Consider the following 21,278-nt stretch of genomic DNA (forward strand, 5'->3'; position numbering starts at 1 on the left):
AGAGTCATTACACACAGAGTGATCTATTCCAAGTGTTTATTTCTGTTAATGTTGATAATTATGGCTTACAGCCAATGAAAACCCAAAACTTATTATCTCAGAAAATTAGAATATTATATAAGACCAACTGAAAAAATTATTTTAACTCAGAAATGTTGGCCTACTGAAAAGTATGTACAGAGTGTGCCATTTATATGGATACACCTAAATAAAATAGAAATGGTTGCTGATATCAACTTCCCGTTTGTGGCTCATTAGTATATGGGAGGGGGGAAACTTTTCAAGATGGGTGGTGACCATGGCGCCATTTTGAAGTTGGCCATTTTGGATCCAACTTCATTTTTACCAATGGGAAGATGGTCATGTAACACATCAAACGTATTGACAATTTCGCAAGAAAAACAATGGTTTACATGGTTTTAATGTAACTTTATCTGCTCATTAGTTATTTACAATTTTGTGACAACTTATAAAATGTGTTCAAAGTGCTGCCCATTGTGTTGGATTGTCAATGCAACCCTCTTCTCCCATTCTTGACACACCGATAGCAACACCGCAGAAGAAATACTAGCACAGGCTTCCAGTATCCGTTGTTTCAGATGCTGCACATTTTGTATCTTCACAACATAGACAATTGCCTTTAGATGACCCCAAAGATAAAAGTCTAAGGGGGTCAGATCAGGAGACCTTGGTGGCCATTCAACTGGCCCACGATGACCAATCCACTTTCCAGGACACTGTTCATGTAGGAATGCTCGAACCTGACACCCATAATGTGGTGGTGGACTGAGCATGAGTGGCTTGACACATGGCATGCGACACTTGTAGCCCATGTCCTGAATATGTCTGTGTGTGGTGGCTCTTGAAGCAATGACTCCAACAGCAGTTTACTGTTTGAGAATCTCCCCCAAATTTTTGAATGACATTTTCTTAGCAAGGCTCTTAAGGCTGCAGTTATCCCCATTGCTTGTGCACCTTTTTCTACCACACTTTTTCTTTTCACTCATCTTTCCATTAAAATACTTAAATACAGCACTCTGTGAGCACCCATCTTCTTTAGCAATGATTTTTTTTGTGGCCACCCTCCTTGTGGAGTGTGTCAATGACTGCTTTCTCGACATCTGTCAAGTCAGAAATGTTCCCCAAGATTGTGTAGCCTACTGAACTAAGGGACTATTTTAAATGCTTCGGAAGCCTTTGCAGGTGTTTTGTGGTAATTATTCTAATTTTCTGAGATAATGACTTTTGGGTTAATTGGCTGCAAATCATAATCATCAAAATTAACAGAACTAAACACTTGAAATAGATCGCTTTGTGTGTAATGACTATATAATATGTGTTTCCCTTTTTGTATTGAATTACTAAAATTAACTTTTTGATGATATCCTAATTTATTGAAATACACCTGTATGTGAAGCATTGCCCAACTCAATCAAAGATTAGGACACTTTCCCACAACTTTATTGTCCCCCTGCTTCCATTCTAAAGGGCTAAGGTGGCTGGTCTTACTGTGACAGTTATAGACTCATACTTTTGGTAAGGATGCAAGTAAATTGGTACATCCTTCTGCACTTTAGTATGTGGTATTTTATTTTTTCATTTAAAGGGTTATTGCCAAAATTATATTGTGATCTGACGTTGAATGAATACATATATGTGCACATTATAATTTGTTTTAAATCTGTCTCATTGCACATATCACTTCCCAAAGGATGACCCGCCAGGCTCTATTTACCCTCCAGTTGCCCGTGGAACTGTCTTAGGCTAGTGCCACACATCCGTGCCTCCGGTACGTGCTTGGCATTTTTTACACGTACCGGAGACACGTGCTTATGTTGACACAGTCCTTTTAATATAAATAGCCTCACGTCAGTGTTTTGGCACGGAGCATGTGTCCGTTCCGTGCCTACGTTTGACCGTGCCGAAAAAGCGCTGACATGTCCGTTTTCCCCCGGCATAACGTCCTCACGGATCCATTAAATCCTATGGGTCCATGTTTGCACGTACGTGATACGGTTGGCCTCCGTAAGCTATCCGTGTGGTCCGTGTCCGTGTTTTAAAATTAAAGGTTGTTACAATTTCAAATACTTTCAGGTGGCGTAGCTAACATATTTTTTTTGCTCAAAACTTACTTTGCATTTGCAGAAGGAGTGAGCAAGCAAGCAGTTGTAGTTCTGTGTAGTGAAAGAACTTTTTTGAGCACAATTTCTGCTTCAAAATATAATAATGGCTCCACGGGTGGACACGGAGAAACTGATATCAGCTGTCGAGACTCACCCACCATTATGGGATACACGTGTTGATGGTTACCATGACAGACTGACAGTTGACCGCCATTGGCTTCAAGTTGCTGAGGAAGTGTACCCCAATAATGCATGGGATAGATGTTCGCCTTCAAAGCGTGCTAAATATGGTAAGTTTATTTATTATTTTTATAGTGTTTTTTTTTGAATATATATTTTTTATATTTTTTTTAATTTCAAACTGTGAATGTTTTGTTATTGTAATGTTTTTTTTTAGTAAAATTAACTTTGTGAAGAATTGTTATATGTATTAATCTATTTATTGAGTTAATGTTAAATTTAATAAAAGGTTACCTAACATTTCAAAAGTACAAAAATTCAAAGTAAAATTTACTTTGTAATATGATTTTGAATTCTTCATGAAGTTAATTAATTAACAGATAAAACTGTCATGTGAATTTCAATTCCATGTTTTATTATTATAATTTTTGTATACCAATTTCTAATCATGTTTGGTTTTTATTTTTTTTTTGTTTGTTTTTTAATAACATTTCAATATCATGACCTAAATTAATAAAATAATATTTCTCAATTTTTTTTGCAAAATTTTCTTTTTAATAAAAAAACATACCTTTATAAAATCTATATCACAATTACTTCCAAGATAATTACTGAGAAATATTATTTTGTTATGTGTGAATGTATAAAAATGTTTTTTAGTGAAGAATATTGAAAATAATGATTTTTCCTCTAATGTATTTGTCCACCTTTATTATTTTAAATTGTATATTAAATTTAGCAAACATTAATAATATTAATGTGTGCAGAATTATGCTGAATGTTGCAAGTGACATATTTTGTTAAATTCAACAGTTGACTTGGTAAAAAGGCGATGGCGTTCAGCACGTGATCAGTACCGAAGGGAGTACAACCCTATACCATCCTCATCCAGCCAAGGCCGCAAACGCAGATATGTCTACTATGAACAAATAAGCTTCCTAGCACCCATCTTAGAAGTAACACAGTAAGTTTTTTGTTATATTTTTTGTTTATTTATTTTTTTAACATTAATTTTTCATTAAAATGCCATTCTTTTCAAAAGTTAATTTTAAAAATATAAATGTTATGATTGTAATATGTTATCTAATTTAATATAGAACGGAGGATAATCTAGACGATTCTGATGAACAACCAACAGCTGGTCCCTCTGCTACAGCCACCTCAGCATCAGAACAAGAACCTGGCAGAGAAGACAGTGAAAATCAAGAGATTCAACAAGATGCAGCAGCAGCAACTGAATCACATGAGGGTGGGACAGAGAGTGCACAAACCAACACCCAAGGCTCATCAACACAACAAACAACAACACCAGCAACACAATCAACACAAACAAATGTACTTCCACGTTTTGCACCACAACCTCTCCGTGCAAGAAGAATCCGCAGACCTGAGGAAATGAGATCCTTACCGGAAATAATTGACACACGCATTATTCACATAATGAACACTTTAATTCCAGAAACAGATGCCGAGCGTTTTTGTCGGTCTTTATCTACTAGATTAACCAAAATTGCATCCGATAGGCAGGAACGTGTACGTGCTGCTATGCTGACCCTACTTTCAGCTAGTCAGGCAGAACAGGAACTAGTGAGAGTTTATGAGGCCACAGAAAATTGGCGTACCATTATGCAACAACATACAGTCCCAAACCCAACAGACAATCAAAATACCATTTCAACACAAACAACAATGGCAACAGTAATTGTCACTAATCCAGTATTACAACAATCTGGTCAACCTTCTATTGCTTCAAGTATGGTATTCCCAACACCAATTCGACAAGGGTATGTTTCAACCAATACTGGCGCCTTAAGCACTGTACAAAGTGCAACCTCACAGCAACACATAAACTATATGAATTTACAACCCACTCCAAGTACTAGTTACTTTACTCAACCCACAAATATTGGTGGTTTACCTAACTTGTTTCCTGGTTCAACATACCCACAATCATTCATGATGACTCATTATCTAATCTCAACTATGTTACCTACACCACACTTACAAACATCAGTCAACTATCCTCAAGGTCAACAACATACACACACACACAATACCCACTTACCCATGTAGACCCACAGGTGTACTCAACAACAGGCAATGTGTTGGGCCAAACAAGCATGCAACAGACTGTTCCACACACTACTGTAGTTAGTAATAGGAATGTTGTTCAGCAAACAACTGCTTCCATTCCTGAAAATACTATTTCTGAGGCCACCCAAAACAACATACTCAGCAACACTCAGGTTACTTCCCTAGAAGATCTTGTAGACTTATGATACACATTTTTGTAAATCTTTACATTCAACCAACAAATATGATGAATGTGACAAAAAAAAAAAAATAGGGTTTGCAAAAAATGTTTAAACTCAGAGTCTTAAAAATAAAAAAAGGCATGTGTGATTATATTTTGTGCCGGATGACATATATGTTTTATGCCATGGATATGTTTAATTTTTTATGAACACATTTGTACCCAACCAATTTGATGGGTAGATGAGTTCTTATATTCTCAAAACAAAGTTTACAATTATTATGTCTATGTAAATGTCCAACATGAGACCAACATAATTGGTCGAAAATTTAACAACATTGTAAGCAATGCAAAAATTTTTGCAAGTGTACTATTTTAAGTAAAGTATATGAAAAATTTATAAAGAAAAAAAAAAAATGTAAATTTTGTCAAAGTTTCCAGAAGATGAGCAAGATTTTCATTTTTTATTTTGAAACTAAAAAAGAACATCATTACTTTTTGTAATAATAGGCATATTATTAATAAAAAAATATGTTTTTAAAAAAAAAAATCTGTTTCTTTTTTAAATTTATATATAATATTGCATTTTTTCCATAGACTATTAACATTATTAATTTTGAAAGTTTAAAAAAACAAAAATTCAGGATACTAACACAGAAATGTACAAACACATACATACAACATTCAGAAATCCATGTTGTTATCAGAAATGTCAGTTGGTGATTAACGCATTTTCAATTTAATACAAGTAAGCTTTAAGCTCTTAGATTGTTTAAACTAATTAAACATTTTAGTCTAAGTGAAAAAAATACATTTTAACAAAAAAAACCCCATAAAAATCTTAACAAACATCAATATTATTATTAGCATCAAAAAAATTAAAGTAATCAGTAAATAATTTTCTAATTTGTAATCCAGATGTCACGGAATTATGAGACATAGGTTCACCTGTTGGATTAACAACATGGTTTATCTGAGATTCATCATCAACATAAGTTCCTCCTTCATGTATCCGACAGAAATTGTGAAGCACTATGGTAGCCTTGATGACAGATTTGACAGAGTTTGGCTGCAACTGAATAGTTGTGTGATAAATGCGCCATTTGTTAGCTAAAATACCAAATGCACACTCCACATAACGTCTTGCTTTAGTTAGCCGATAATTAAAGTACTGTTTCCTGTCATCAATTGATCTCCTTGGATATGGTCGCATAACATGTTTGTTTAATGCAAATCCTGCATCTGCTACCATGACATATGGTGCCAACGGTCCAGATGTACCAGGTAGGGCAACTGGGGGTGGGATCAATAATGAATTTTCTTGCAGGCGTTGGGCTAATCTTGATGAACGGAAAATACGGGCATCTGAGGCACTACCATAGGCCCCAATGTCAGCATAAATAAAACGGTATTCTGTGTCAACCAATGCCAAAATAACAACCGAAAAAAACTTATGAAAATTGAAATAACGTGAACCAGAGTTTGGTGGTTTTTTAACTCTGAAATGCTTGCCATCCAAAGCTCCTATGCAGTTAGGAAAGTCCACAGAGTCCTTGAAGCCCTTAGAGATTTTCAACCAATCTTCTCTGGTTGGCTGAGGCATCATTTGGTCTTTTAAATGTTGCCATATCATGTCGCATGTGTGACGTACTATAACGGAAATGGTTGATCTCCCCAACAAAAAATCAAAATGTAACGCACTAAAAGATTGACCAGTCGCCAAGAATCTATGAAAACAAGACAAACAATGATTTTCAATTATCAATATGTTTTTTTAAAGAAAAAAAAACAAAAAAAACCACAAACATTGAGTAAAAACAGAGATTAGATCAAGAAATATCAATTACACATTTCAATGTGAAACCTAACACATTTTAAAAAAAATATAAAAAAAAAATATACCTCAGAGTCACCATAAATCTCTCCTCAGGGGAAATGGAAAGCCGCATCCAAGTGTCCTGATGTTGCAAATGAGGTTTTAAAATATTTAGTAAGTAATCAAAACTCTCAACTGACAAACGGCAGTATGAAAAAAACTTATCTGGGAAATTCCGTAACTCAAAAAATAAAGTATGGAAATGACCATGCATAGGCCGCATCATGATTAGTGGATGCACCCACAATCTGGTTCTTCTTACATTATCATATTGCAACATGTGCCGTCTAACGCCAAAACGACGAGATATAATCCAACATAAGAACACTAAGGCCTCCGTGGATAATGGCATTGCGAAAAATTTGTCAAAACACATAGGTGCTCCAAGGCAGAATACAAGCAGGAAACAAACAGTTTATAGGTAACTTATATTTATGTCCTAATCACATACACCTATGTGTCATTTAATTCCAAGTAATCACCATTATCTCAATGTGTGAAACATGTTAAACACGCACAATATACGGACTGCACACGGAACACACACTGACGTATGTCACGCACAGGAAAACGCACACACGTACACACGTATGACACACGATATGCATACGGACACTACACGGAGGGGAAAAACGGACTGCAAATACGGAACACGGACACAAAAAACGGACTACTGCAAACGTACGTTTTTTACACGTGAGTGTGGCAGAAGCCTTAGGCTGTGTCCGCACTTTGCGTTTACACCTGCGTTTCACCTGCTTTTCTGCAGCGTTTTGAACTGCAGCATTTTCATGCCAAAATGCATGCGTTTTGATTTTCCTGCAAAGTCTATGGGAAAAGGGGATTTCTTGTGCGCACTTTGCAGTTCTTAATGCTGCGTTTAATTTGCATAATTTTGGGCAAAAACTCAGCGTTCAAAGAAGCAGCATGTCAATCGTTTTTGCCATTTGGGCTGCGTTTTGGTAACATTGAAGTCAATGAGAAGTTGTAAAAAGCAGCAAACATCAAAATTCCAGCGTTTTTTCCTGATTTTTGGCTGCAGAAAAAATGCGTTTCTGACATCAAAATAATAGAATGATATGTCCCTTTACACACACACATAGTCCGACAATTAAATAATGAAAAATATAAATTTTTTGGAATTATAGTGAAAAAAGTATAAAACCGCTATAATTATATTAAATATAACTATTTTCGTTATGATTTAACTAATTATATTTTTAACATTTTTTTTTCCCTTTTTTCATAGTGTTTGTATGTCAAAACTTTATTTAGTAGTGTCTTTGTAATCAAAACGCATCTGACTTTAAGCAATTGAAACGCAGGTAAAAAGCGCTGAAAACGCGGGTAAAACGCGTTAAAAACGCACGCGTATTTACCGCGATTTTGTGGTCAAAAGCAACTTTGGCAAAAGCAATTTCTGCCAGAGGATGCGTTTAGAACTGCAACTAGGATGACGCAAAGTGCGGACATTGCCTAACTGTAGTTCCAGTGCTCCTGGTCGATCATGCGCAGTGCGGTTTTGCAGCTGGATCCTACCATAGCTCTATTTTTAGTATACACTCTGTGCTTCTGTGCAGTCTCTGCTCCTATACAGTGACCTGTCTGGTTAATTTTATAATCTACATCAGCTGTCTTTGTTTTGACATCAATGTTAGCTGGTTTCATTCAAAGCTGAACTCTCCTGCACTCAACAATAGGGCTTGTAATTATTAGGAAGTGCACTGTCCAGTTGTGTTTATTCTCTGCTGTTAAGAGATTAGTGATGCAAAACTGCAAATACTGCTCTACTGATGCACAAAGCAGAGGATTATCTTCTGCCATATACATTAACAGAGCAGGATTTTCAATTTTACATCCCTGATGGGCGGGTGCTATCGCTCGCGACATCGCTGCAGTGTGTAAAACACCCTTTAGGCTCTGAGAAAGACCAACTATCAATAATGTAAAATCACACAGACGGCTATGCTGATGTAGATGGCAACTGATCAAATCAGTCAGACAGGGTATTATACATGAGCAGAGAGCGCACAGAAGCATAACTTGAATTCTACCCTTAGATTATCTTGATGTTACCTCAGAAAGGAGTTGCTAGTAATGAGCACACAGGTGAAGTGGTGAGGAGTCCGCAGCATGTGCAAGGAAACAGCAGCTGGAAAATATAACTTTAGCAGTGTAAAATTAGAACCGACCCTTTAACTATGTGAAGATAAAAAAGACAAAAAGATATTTCTTTTTATGCTGGTCATAGTTTGTGCATTAATAATAAGTATGGGTTTATTGTACTATGCAAACAAATAATGTGACTATGGGAATTACCCTGTAACTGTTTAAAGGGAATCTGTCAGCAGGTTTTTGCTATGTAAGTTGAAGCCACCATGCTGCAAGGATTAATACAGAAAATTCAGGCATGCCTGTCTTGTCACAGTCCGATTTGTTGTTTGTTTGGTTTTTTTGCTATGTTTGTTTAAGCAGCAGGATCCTTATCATTGCTTGGACTACAAAGTTATGTGCAGGGCAGTCTGGCAGGCCCCCTCTTCTGATTGATACCTATTTTCAAGTTATAATCTCTATTGAGATCCTGGTGTGGACAGGGGCAGCTCTCTGGACTCTGCTACATGACTAATGTTAAAAATTCTGATTGTATCAAAACAGCTGCAGCCAGTAAAGTAAGTGATTCTACTACCTGCTAGTGACCACAGACTCAGGATGGCTGTCACGGACAGACTAGAGGTAAGCCGCCCATTCAGCAGGATCCCAAAAACCCCCGAAACCTTTTAACCCCTGTTCAGGGATTTAGAATTACACAAGATGCAGGAGATCGCTGCCTATGGAAGGCTGCAGTCTGGGAAAGAGTGGTCGTCAGGCAGGGTGCAAAGCAGGAGGCACAAATCGACAAAATCCGCAGGCAAAAGAGCGTGCTCAGGAATTCAGGCTAAGGTCAAACCGGAGATGGCAGCGAAGTACAGAACACGGCAGGCAGGAGAGTAGTCAGTGAATGGGCAGAGGTCAAACACGGGGATCAGAAGTTCAGGAGCAGGGTGTGAACCAGAGATAAGCAGAACTACAAAACTATATCTGGCAGGGACCAGCAGACCGGAGGGGGAATTAGAAAGGTGTTGTGTCTTCTCATTGGCTGTAGCTGAAAAGTGGTAACTTCAGCTGGAAGACTTATACCACCACAGTCAGCCAGTGGTACTGCAGGTCCCAGGGAAACACAGCTTAGTGCATCGGCGGAGCTTGCGCCCACCAGAGCCACTGTCACTGACTCCTCCCCTATCACCAGCACTGTTCACGGCGGAAATACGGTGGCGCCTGATGCTCGAAGGAAAAGTCGCATAAGCAGACTCCGTGGGGACGTGACAGTGATGCATCATTGGCTTCAGGATCTCTTTGCTTGCATTATGCTGCTTTCAGATGAGGCATCAAAAACCTGGTGACAGATTCCCTTTAAACTTCATCAGCGGTTTTAGTTAGAGGTTTTTAGAGGAACATTTTGGCTTTTGGTGTTGTTTCTTTTATTATTAGTACTATTACTCTATTACTAGTACATTATTAATTTAGATTTTAAAAAGACTTCTTAGACTGACAGATTTGTAATTCTGACATTTTTTTCTCAATCTGCCTTTAAACTATTGGTATAGCTGAAAAAAAAATATTATATAAATGAGCTCAAAAGAAAGTGAGTTTCCAGTCTCTGGCACATAGGATAATAATTGCTTAAAATCCATATTGACATTGTATTAAAATTCCATCCCGGAATAAGCAGTTCCAAAACCAGTGTTTAGATTTAGTGATGATTAGTTTACTTTTTAATAAGCCACTCTCACCGCTCACTACGTTCTACCATCTCAGACATTTCCAGACTGTGTCTCTTCCCCATGCATGGAACATTTAAAATGATAAATGGTAGCCCGTGCTCTTACATAATTTGTCTTTACTACTGCAGCATCCGTCGTTTAAAAACCTTTACCCTAACCTATAAATCTTTGCCCAGTTATATTCTTTCCTACATTTTCCCACTAATTTCTAGCTATCACCCAGCATGCAACCTACACTCTGTCAATAGGGGATTCCTCTATATTATTATAACCAATACCCTAAAAGAAACGTCACGTGTAAAAACGCTATTACTTTGCAGATATGGGAGCACTCTGAAGGTTAATAGCGTTTGGAACATGTCCCATGTCCACACTTAGAGCCCTGGTGCTGAAAGATAATGAACTTTACTACTCCTGGCGAGCCTTCGGCTTCCCATCATACGGGTGGTGCTGGCACGGGTTCAATCACCGCTCAGTGTACGCCATGTTCCAAATTATTATGCAAATTATATTTTTGTCTGATTTTCCTAAATGGTCGGTGCAAATGACAGTCAGTGTAAGGCTATGTGCCCACGGGGGAAAGTGTCCTGCGGTTATATCCGCAGGACATTCCGCAGGAGCTCCCAGAAAACTGCAGCACAACTTTGTCTGTTTCAATGCTGCGGTTTTCTTGTGGAATGTCCTGCGGATAACCTGCAGGCATTCTGCATTGAGGATACAGTACTGTCGCGGGCGGGGAGGGGACGCTGCGCTCACCCACTGCTCGGGTCCGGCTGCTGCTGCTTGCTCGGTCGGTGGCTCGAGCGGTGGTCCGGATCCCGGGGACTCGAGCGGCTCTCCTCGCCCGTGAGAGAAAGGGGGGGTGGTTTGGTTTAGGGATATTGTCCGTGACGCCACCCACGGGTGTGGTGAGGTTGTGACACCACCGCTGCTCTGGACGGGGATCCCGGGAGCGATGACCAGGAGCAGCTTGGATGTTGTTCTTCCCCTCCGTGGTTAAGGGGATTGGTTGTCCCGGGGCCCCGTGAGGAAGGGATGGCAGGTGGGTTACGGGGCCTGGTGAGGTGCAGGGTCGCGGGGGCAGCGCGGTGCCACACGGCACAGTGGTACTCACTCAGCCAATGATGAATACAAAGTCTCTGGTAAAACAAACGGCTGGATGGACGGGTCCCACAGACGGCTGCAGTTGTTCTTCTCCCGGTAGGTTGGTGGTGACTGCCTTTCCCTGCACCTGCGTTATGTTCTCGGTTCTGGTGGCTTCCCACCGGTAACCCGCTCCCCAGCTTGGATGGAGGCTGAGGGAGCCCCTTTTGCCCGCAGGCTCTGGCCCTGCGAACTGTAGCCTTGGCAGTGACTGTATTTCCCTTCACGGTTTGAGCTGTTGCCTTCAATCGGGTCTTGACTGCTGGGAAACTCCGGAGGTTCCCTTCGCTAATGGATTTGACCAGTTTTAAGGCGACTCCTAGCTTGGTCGGGGTCCGTAAGCCCTGCCGAATGGTGCTGGCTTCTCTTCGCTCCCCGATCTGGTACCGGCGGGCCACCGCCCGTCCCCGGTCCCTACGGTTCACGTCAATCAGCCCCTCCTGCAGACGGTCACCACCATCTGCCAACCTTGCTGTATGTGCCCGGGCCACGCACCCGGACACGGTCAGTCTGCTCCACTACCACTTCACTCCTCAAACTCCAAAACTGATCTCTTTCCTTTTCCCGCCTCCAGGACTGTGAACTCCTCGGTTCAACCACCTGGCTCCACCCCCTGGTGTGGACATCAGCCCCTTGAGGGAGGCAACAAGGATTTTTGTTTGACCTCGATGTGCCTAGCTGGGGTGTGGTGTGTGTTGTTGCAGTATCTGTGACGTCCTGGCTTGTCCAGGGCGCCACAGTACCATGGCTTCGGCACTGCATCCTCAATGCAGAACAAGTGCTGCAGTGATCAGGGGAGTTCATACTTACATCCATCACGCAGCACTTCTCTCCGGCGTCTGTCAGCGTCTCTACACTGTGCAGGAGAAGGTGGGCGAGCCTGAACTAGCTCTGGCTGTCACATGACCGGAGCTCGTGCAGGCCCCGCCCACCTCCTCCTTCCTGCTCATGGATCCACCACGCTCCAGCCTCCTGTGCACCGAGGGAAAGTGACCGGGTGTCTGCTATCAAAGCAGGTAAGTATGGGACCATCCGCAGGTAAATCCGCAGGAATAATTGACATGCAATTATGTGCGGCTGCGGGATATCCGCAACATATTCCGCAGTCGCATATTCCGCAGCGTGGACACAGACACTCCACATGTCCCATAGGATAACATGGGGAGTGTCTGTACATGCTAAAACCTGCGAATTTATCTGGAAAATCCAGATAAAGCCGCAGGTTTTCCGCTGCAAAATCCGCAGAAGCAAGCTCCCGTGGACACAGGACCTAATAAAAGTCATCACCCGTTAGAGTATACATCGAATTTTATTGAAGAAATCTCCCAATGATAACAGTATAATCTTCAAAATTAAAAAAAAATTCAAAATGCACTGTTCCAAATTAATAGGCTCAGTAGAGTTTCTAAACATTTTATATGTTTCACAGAACTGAAAATGCTCATTTGTGGAATTTGAAGCACTAGGAGCTCACATTCACTGAAATAAAAAGCTATTTAAATCCAAAACATCCTAACAGGCCAAGTTACATATTAACATAGGATCCCTTCTTTGATATCACCTTCACAATTCATGCATCCATTGAACTTGTGAGTTTTTGGAGAGTTTCTGCTTGAATTTCTTTGCATGATGTCAGAATAGCCTCCCAGAGCTGCTGTTTTGATGTGAACTGCCTCCCACCCTCATAAATCTTTTGCTTGATGATACTCCAAAGGTTCTCTATAGGGTTGAGGTCAGGGGAATATGGTGGCCACACCATGAGTTTATCTCCTTTTATGCCCACAGCAGCCAATGACACAGAGATATTTTCTTCAGCATGAGCTGGTGCATTGTCATGAAGATGATTTTTCTCCTGAAGGCACATTTCTGCTTTTTGTACCAAGGAAGAAAGTTATCAGTCAGAAACTCTATATACTTTGCAGAGGTCCTTTTCACACCTTCAGGTTTTCCTTTTATTGGGCTCACCTGGCAAACTAATTATCACAGGTATCTGAGATTGATTTCAGTGATCCAAAGAACCCTGAGACACAATATCATCAATGAGTTTCATTGAAGAAAAATCGCTATGACACTTAAATCCAGTTTGCATAGTAATTTGGAACATGGTGTATAGTGAGTGGTGGCTGTAACAACACCCCCAGCACTGACTGACAGTTGGGTATAATGTAGAGCCAACTGTCAGTCACAGTCGGGGGTGTGGTTGCAGCCACTGCTCACTGTAGACAGAGCAGTGACAAAGCCTGCAATGACGCCACCCTTATGAGGGGAAGCCAAACACTGCCGGGAGACATAAAGTTAATTTTCTCCCAGCAGCATGGCTCTAAGTGCAGGTTCCTGGCAGGTTCCAAACACTATTAACTTGCAGATTAACCCACTCTCTACAGGTCAGTATCATTTTTCATGTAACAAGTTCCCTTTAAGCTATATTGACATGTTCACATGGATATGTTTCAGACGTGTACCGCCCCAGCAGCGGTCGAACCGCTCGGATCCGGGTGTCGCTACTCGTGGCTCGAAGGTCTTCGGACCCGGGGGCTCAGGGTCCCTCTAAAACGTGATGGGGGTTATTTACAGGGGAATTAGATAGTTTATGACGCCACCCATGGTGTGCGGTAATAGAGAGTACCGCCACTGCCGTTGGGAGTACCCGGATTGATGGAGTGGGGCAGCCAGATGACGTTACCCTCCACGGGTAGGAGAAGGCCCCGGGACTCTGGATGGTGGGATGGATTGCAGGGGGAGCGCAGGCTCGCGGGTAGCAGGGGCTGATCAAGCACTCACTCAGAAGGAAAGCAGACGCTGACAACGTGGTAAACCAAGTCTCTGGGTGCCGCTGCCCTCTTGGGGGCGCCCGTCCGGGTTCCGTCCCCTGGAGTACTGCCTGATGGTCCACAGCCTGCCTCCGTGCACAGAATTTTTGAAGTGTTCAAGTAGCCCATAAGCTTAAAGCTGTCCAGGCCCCAAACCCTACTATGGGTAGTAAAGGAGCTTGCTCTCAGGAGCTCATGCCTGGGATTTCAGTGGGCTGCTTTGTTTGGAAAGCCCTATCCCCCTTGTTGCGCTAGTGCCTCTGATCTCTGAGCTTCGTGCAGACAGTCTTTAAAGGCCCTATCCTCCACAGGTTAAATGCTGGGTTGCTTGAAACCTCTCCCCGACCTAGGGTCCAGTACCTCAACGTGCTTTTGGCCCCAGACCAGCTATTGGACTGCAGCTGCCGACCGTCCTTCTCGACTAGCCAGGCACCCAGTCCCAATATCCCACAACCGGGTGTCCGACTCCTCCGGGTCCAGACCACCATCTGCAACCCAATGTACTTCTCTCCTGGGAGCTCCAACTCCCAGCTTCCCCAAGCTCCTCAGTGCTCGAGGGCTACCACTCAACTCACTTGTCACCTCCCACCTCCCTGCCTGACCCCTAGGTGGGTGGCCCTATTCCAGCTTAGCAGCCCACTGGTGTGCCTGACAAGGTGTTGTGCGAGGTGTGATAGGGATTTTGGATGCTGACGGAGGCAGTGCTGCAAGTTGGGAACCCAGATCCAAGAGGGGTTGAGTTCTGCACTGGGAGATAAAGAGCGTGCAGTAACCTGTGACAACCTGACTAGTCCAGGGGCGTCACAGATACAATGCAGATTTTCCATCTAAGCCCTAAGAGATATTAGCAAATCTGCTTCAACACACTGCAGTAAAATATCATCCAGTAAATTCATAGCACATCAAATTGTGTAGTGGAATAGCTGCATATGTGTTGAAGGCTTTCCATTCAGTTCAACAGGCAAGTTAAAATCTGTAATAAACCACAATTCTTGAGGATTTTGTAGTGGATTACCTACAGATCCATTGCATAAGTATAATCTGGACTACTTATGCAGTGAAATTTCTCCTATGTGACCACTTCAGTAATTCAGACACTGATGCAGTAATATGTGACATGGGGCAACATGTGACATGGGGCATGGGATAGGATTTCAACACAGGAGACTAGGTTAACCAGATTATCAGAGACCAGTGAAGGACTTCTTCAAAGCACCAGGAGAGGCAAGTGCTGTCTCGGACTGGTCCACAGGAGAACAGGAGAATCCTCAGGTGGGCCTTCTGCAATAGTATGTCACTTACTCCCCAAACATGATTAGTAGTTTGCAAGATACACTTGTTTCATTATGGACAGACAAAGGAAGCATCTTATCATTCCTTTTACAAACTACCCAGTATATTATTATATAAAGGCATAGGTAAATTTGTAAATGTAATATTTGCATGTAGTTGATTAGTGGGCCCCCAGATTCAGTCTTATTGGTGGGCCCCTGCCACCGCAGTCTGACACTGGGCAAGTAGATATATATTTTTTATTCTACATGTTAATGTTTTTCAGGATTTTTCAAAAAAGTATGACTTATCATTTAGTATAGATTGTGTATTTTCGTGCAAATTCTTTTAGTTTTTCTGTAAAAATAGATAACATACTGGAACAAGATACATCACCGGCTAATGATTTCTTTTCTTGTGACCTCTTGTGCTAAAAGTGAAATGTGGCTCTATTTATTAAGTCTTGGCTTACATCATCAGAACACAAAACATGTTTAACATATTACTGCAGAGGATCTGTAATGGAGAAATAGAGCATCTTTTAGATGAATTAAAAACTAGGCCTCATTCAGACAACAGTAGTGCAGCCATCCTTGTACTGATGCAAAATCCAGACTTCCCACGGTTTAACTGAACTAAATAGAAATCATCATCTAACCCTATAACTTCATGAGTTTGGCTCAGTTGATCTGCAGAAGATCTAAGTTCCAGTGAACAGATGAAGGTGCAAACCATTACACAGATACTAAAAAGCCGTGTATAGTGGCCATCAGTGACGTCACACTCTTCAGACTCTCAGGGTCACCCTGCGCTCTGCGTGACCCAGAAGTGCCTTTTACAATGTAGATATATGCAGTGTCAGAATGAGGCTCCATATACTTACACTGTAAGGCCTGTTATACATCAGTGAAAAACACAGAGGTTTTTCAATGACGTGTTAAAAATGCATATGTCCCTCCTGTGTGCCGTGATTCACGGCACACGTGTGTTCTCCATGTGTTATCCGTGATCCGTGATCCATGATAGCACATGGAGATCAGGTATTCCAAACTCACCTGTCCCCGCTCCTACTGTCCGTGGTGCTGAATCTCCTGCTCTGCTGTGTCAGTGCTGTTGCTACTTCCGAGTCATGGTGCAGTGCATATTCATAACAATATTTAGCCGGCTAAAAAGCAGCAGGCCGCAGCCGCTGACCACAGCATCGCTGGAGAATTTGAGTATAAAATGCTATTTATTGCAATGATATGTTTTTTTCTGGTAAGTGTTTCATGGATCACACCATAGTGATGCCACAAAAAACGGACTTGTCTCCGTGTGGAAACATGGACACGCGTGTTTCCCACATGGAGACACGGTCTTTGAAAAATCACTGATGTGTGCGCAGATCCATTGATTGTAATGGGTCTGCGTATGTCGGTGATTCTGGTACGTATAAAAACTGCGACATATGTACCAGAATCACTGACATGTGAAAGATAAATAGAATGTAGCTCTGGCACACCTTAGAGAAAAAAATGCAGAAAGTCTTGGGTGGTGCTGAATGAGTATTTATTGAAACAAAAGAATAAAGTCTGTCCCAACGTATCGGTCCACATAGGACCTTTTTCAAGGGATCTATCAGACTGATGAGAAAGACAAAAAAAGAAAAATAAATACAAAATATTACAAAGGAAAATGTATAACAACAATACATGAGGAAAGATACATCATGGTATAATGCAGTATTATAATCAAATGGTACCATCTACGGGTACATAAAAGTACAAAAGCACATTACACCCATGAAAAATAGTATAATCAACATGAAATCACAGCGAATATATGAACATATATAAAGTACACTTTACCACCTTACTTTTCTCCACCAGGATATCCTTCTGGACATAGCACACTGTACCATTACATTGGGCCCACTTCGCCCTGCAGTACGTGTACAGGTATGATCTTTGACAGTCAATTTTAAATAAATGACCTCCTGATGCAATTCCGTACATTTCTCTGTAGTTATCCTTACCCCTTTCTTGATTTAGACTACACATTAGTCTCCCGCTTCCTTAAGACTTCCTAAATACGGCTCCTCCCGGTTCCATATATTTATCGTGGTGCATAACCTGAGTTACACGGTCACAGGTATCTATTAAATTTCAGTGATTACGCAGTATGTCATGTGTCATTTTACCTTCTAAAGAGTTTTTCCATTTTCTCATCTAGTACCCAACCCTACATCTATACGTCTTTGACGATTCCATACGTTGTCCTTTGGTGCATATTTATTCACTGTCTCTAATACTTTAGGTATGTCCATGTATACATTATTTACGAGTTACTACATCTGCCCATGATATCTAACAAAGGGGGGATTGCTCGGCACCACCTGAATTATTAGACAAATCATGTACCATGTACCTATCAAATCACCTGAACACACACAATTTGGCACAAAGAGGCACCAGACTTATGAATAATAAATAATTAATATGGAATATTAATTATTTATTATTCATAAGTCTGGTGCCTCTTTGTGCCATATTGTGTGTGTTCATCTGCCCATGATATCATATGTTCATATATTCATTGTGATTTCATGTTGATTATACTATTTTTCATGGGTGTAATGTACTTTTGTACTTTTATGTACCCGTAGATGGTACCATTTGATTATAATACTGCATTATACTATGATGTATCTTTCCTCATGTATTGTTGTTATACATTTTCCTTTGTAATATTTTCTATTTATTTTTCTTTTTTTGTCTTTCTCATCAGTCTGATAGATCCCTTGAAAAAGGTCCTATGTGGACCGATACGTTGGGACAGACTTTATTCTTTTGTTTCAATAAATACTCGTTCAGCACCACCCAAGACTTTCTGCATTTTTTTCTCTAAGGTGTGCCGGAGCTACATTCTATTTATCAAGTGGCTATTTTTCTCCAGAGCACCCAACCAGATAGTGAGCCAGGCTTATCTTTTATATTGACATGTGAAAGAGGCCTAAAAGAGTTTTCTAGCTCATGCGTAGAGCATAGAGTGAAGGCCCTGTCACACACAGAGATAAATCTTTGGCTGATCTGTGGTTGCAGTGAAATTGTGGACAATCAGTGCCAGGTTTGTGGCTGTGTACAAATGGAACAATATGTCCATGACTTCACTGCAACCACAGATCTGCCAAAGATTTATCTCTGTGTGTGACGGGGCCTTTAGTCGGTTACTCTGAAGAGGAGTGACATCACTGAGAAAAGGAGCAAAGGTTATGGATTCTGAAGAAAGCTGTAGGTGAGTATGTTAAAAGTGTTGTCCACTGTTCAGACAACCCCTTATTAATCCCCATGTTTGGCCCCATTAAAATAAAAAAGCTTATACTCACCTCGGTTGCTGGCGCAGTTCCAGTGGTGTTCAGGTTCGCGTTCACAGAGCTCACGTGAGGTTGTGCTGTAATGCAAGCTTCATGCCCAATCATCGCCGAATTGACTCCACCTGCTTTCGGACAATTAATTAATCAACAAGAATTAAGACTCACTTCCTGTTGATTAATTATTTGTCTGAAGGTGAGGAGAGGAAAGCTGGCGATGATTGGGCGCGGTGCTCGCGTGACATCACAACCTCGCATGAGGTCTGGGAACACGAGTGCCGACACTGCTGGAACCACGCCAGCATTTGAGTATAAGCTGTTTTATTTTAGTTGGGCCAAAAAATGGGGAATGAGAAGGAACTGCCCTAGAAGTAGATAACCTCTTTAATACACACACTATTTGCACATATGCACAGATTTAATAAAAACAAATTAAAGGGAGGGTTTCTTTAACTATATCATTTAGTAAATCTGCATTGCTTGCATTTATGTTTATATATCTTTTGACAATATTTTACTATCTTGTTTTAGAATGTGTTGTATTTTGATACGTTTTACTATTAATATTATTTACTTAAAATATTCTGTCTACCTTGCAGGCTGGGATATAGAGGCTGGCAACTCTGAAGGTATTAATCCTGAAGTACTCATTTCATTATCTGCGCCCAAGATGTGTGCCATTCATTTTTCAGGCAAACATCACTTTATTGCTGGAAGATTTTTGCCTTATGATATACAGAAGAAATTTGACTTGAACCTACCAAAGTATCCAGGGACAGAATATGTGGTGGAACTCTAGATTAGACTGCTTTGCAAACTATAACCTGTCGATAAATGTATACAAATTTCTGTATTATTCTGTATATGATATGGTGTGTTTCTTAATAAAAATGAGACTTTAGATTGTTCGTTTGTGTATACAACCAAGGAAAGTGAATAACAAAATGCCGTTTTTGAGGAGCACTTGCAGCCAACCTGTAATGTAAAATATCTCCAGATCTCCAACAATTAAATATTCGGAATAAGTCATTAGAGAAAAGGACCATGTTGAAAAATGCAAATTGTTGAACGCTATTTTTCACACATGGACATTAATGATCTATCAACAAGATAAGTAATAAATGTCTCATCATTTGTATTCCTTACAACTTGGACTTATAGACCTAGAATGGGAATCCTGAGTCCAGTGTTCCTCCTAACAGTATAATGAGTAGATTTTGTGGAACACCAATCGAGCATGTAGTCTGATGATCAATTCAACGTTCAAAGGATACCACGTAACCATTCTAGATTCATTAGGACTGTGTCGAATTTAGGGAGCAGTCCCACTGTCCCAGGATGTTGAGGGAGAATATGTAAAAAATTCAGCTTTATCTGTGTTTTTTAAAACACAGATACATACGTATATTGCAGTGGAGCATGGAACAATTAGATCACTAATCCACTGTTCAGTCTATGGAAAGACTTAGGGCTCTACCAGTACCTTTAGGTCACATGACATCTCAGGTTTCACTCTCGAGCACTGTTCAAGGTAACCTGGCAGCTCTTAAGTCTTCCACGGACAAGCTTAGCGCTAACCATTCTGTCTAGAAAATCCATCCCAGGGGTTGAAGGAAGGGGCCAGGATGGGGGACATTATGACAGGAATGGACCTAGAATAGAGAAGGGCATTATTACAGGAAGGGACAAATGATTGCGGACATTATTACCGGAACTGGCTAAGATGGAGGCAATTATTACAGGAAAGGGCAATAATGGGGACATTATTAAATAAAAGGGCCATGATGGAGGCAGTTATTACAGAAATGGGCCAGGATGAAGGTCGTCATTACAGGAAAGGGCCAGGATGGGGGACATTATTAAAGAAAGGACCCCCAGAATGGGGGACATTGTTACAGGAAGTATCCTAGGATGGAGGACATTATTACAGGAAGAGGCCCATGAAAGAGGACATTATTACAAGCAGGGGCTAGGAGGGAGGACATTATTACAGGAAGGGCTCATGATGGGGGACATTATTAAATAAAAGGGTCATGATGAGGGATATTATTACAGGAATGGACCAGGATGGAAGACATTATTTAAGGATAGGGCCTAGGATTGGGGACAATATTAGAGGTAGGGCCCTAGGATAGAGAACATTATTACAGGAAGGGAAAAATGAAGAGGGACATTATTACAGGAAAGAGCCTAGGATGGAGGACATTATTAGAGAAAGCCCATGATGGAGAACATTATTACAGGAATGGGCCAGGATGAAGGTCATTATTACAGGAAAGGGCCAGGATGCGGGACATTATTAAAGGAAGGAGCCCAGAATGGGGGGACATTGTTACAAGAAGGATCCTAGTATGGAGGACATTATTACAGGAAGGGGCCAATGAAGGAGGACATTATTACAAGCAGGGGCTAGGAGGTAGGACATTATTACAGGAAGGGACCATGATGGG

General features: G+C 41.0%; 1 protein-coding gene across 1 annotated transcript in view; it reads left to right on the forward strand.

Moving 5' to 3' along the window:
* YJEFN3 (YjeF N-terminal domain containing 3) overlaps nt 1-21,077 on the forward strand; it is a 411,568-nt gene extending 390,491 nt beyond the window's left edge. Inside the window, exon 6 of the mRNA XM_075315464.1 lies at nt 19,428-21,077. Coding sequence (XP_075171579.1) covers nt 19,428-19,627 — 200 coding nt within the window. The 3' untranslated portion in view covers nt 19,628-21,077. The remainder of the gene's footprint in view (nt 1-19,427) is intronic.
* Nucleotides 21,078-21,278: the final 201 nt, after the last annotated feature.

The sequence above is a fragment of the Anomaloglossus baeobatrachus genome, chromosome 1 (assembly GCF_048569485.1).
Source record: "Anomaloglossus baeobatrachus isolate aAnoBae1 chromosome 1, aAnoBae1.hap1, whole genome shotgun sequence".
Taxonomy (NCBI): domain Eukaryota; kingdom Metazoa; phylum Chordata; class Amphibia; order Anura; family Aromobatidae; genus Anomaloglossus; species Anomaloglossus baeobatrachus.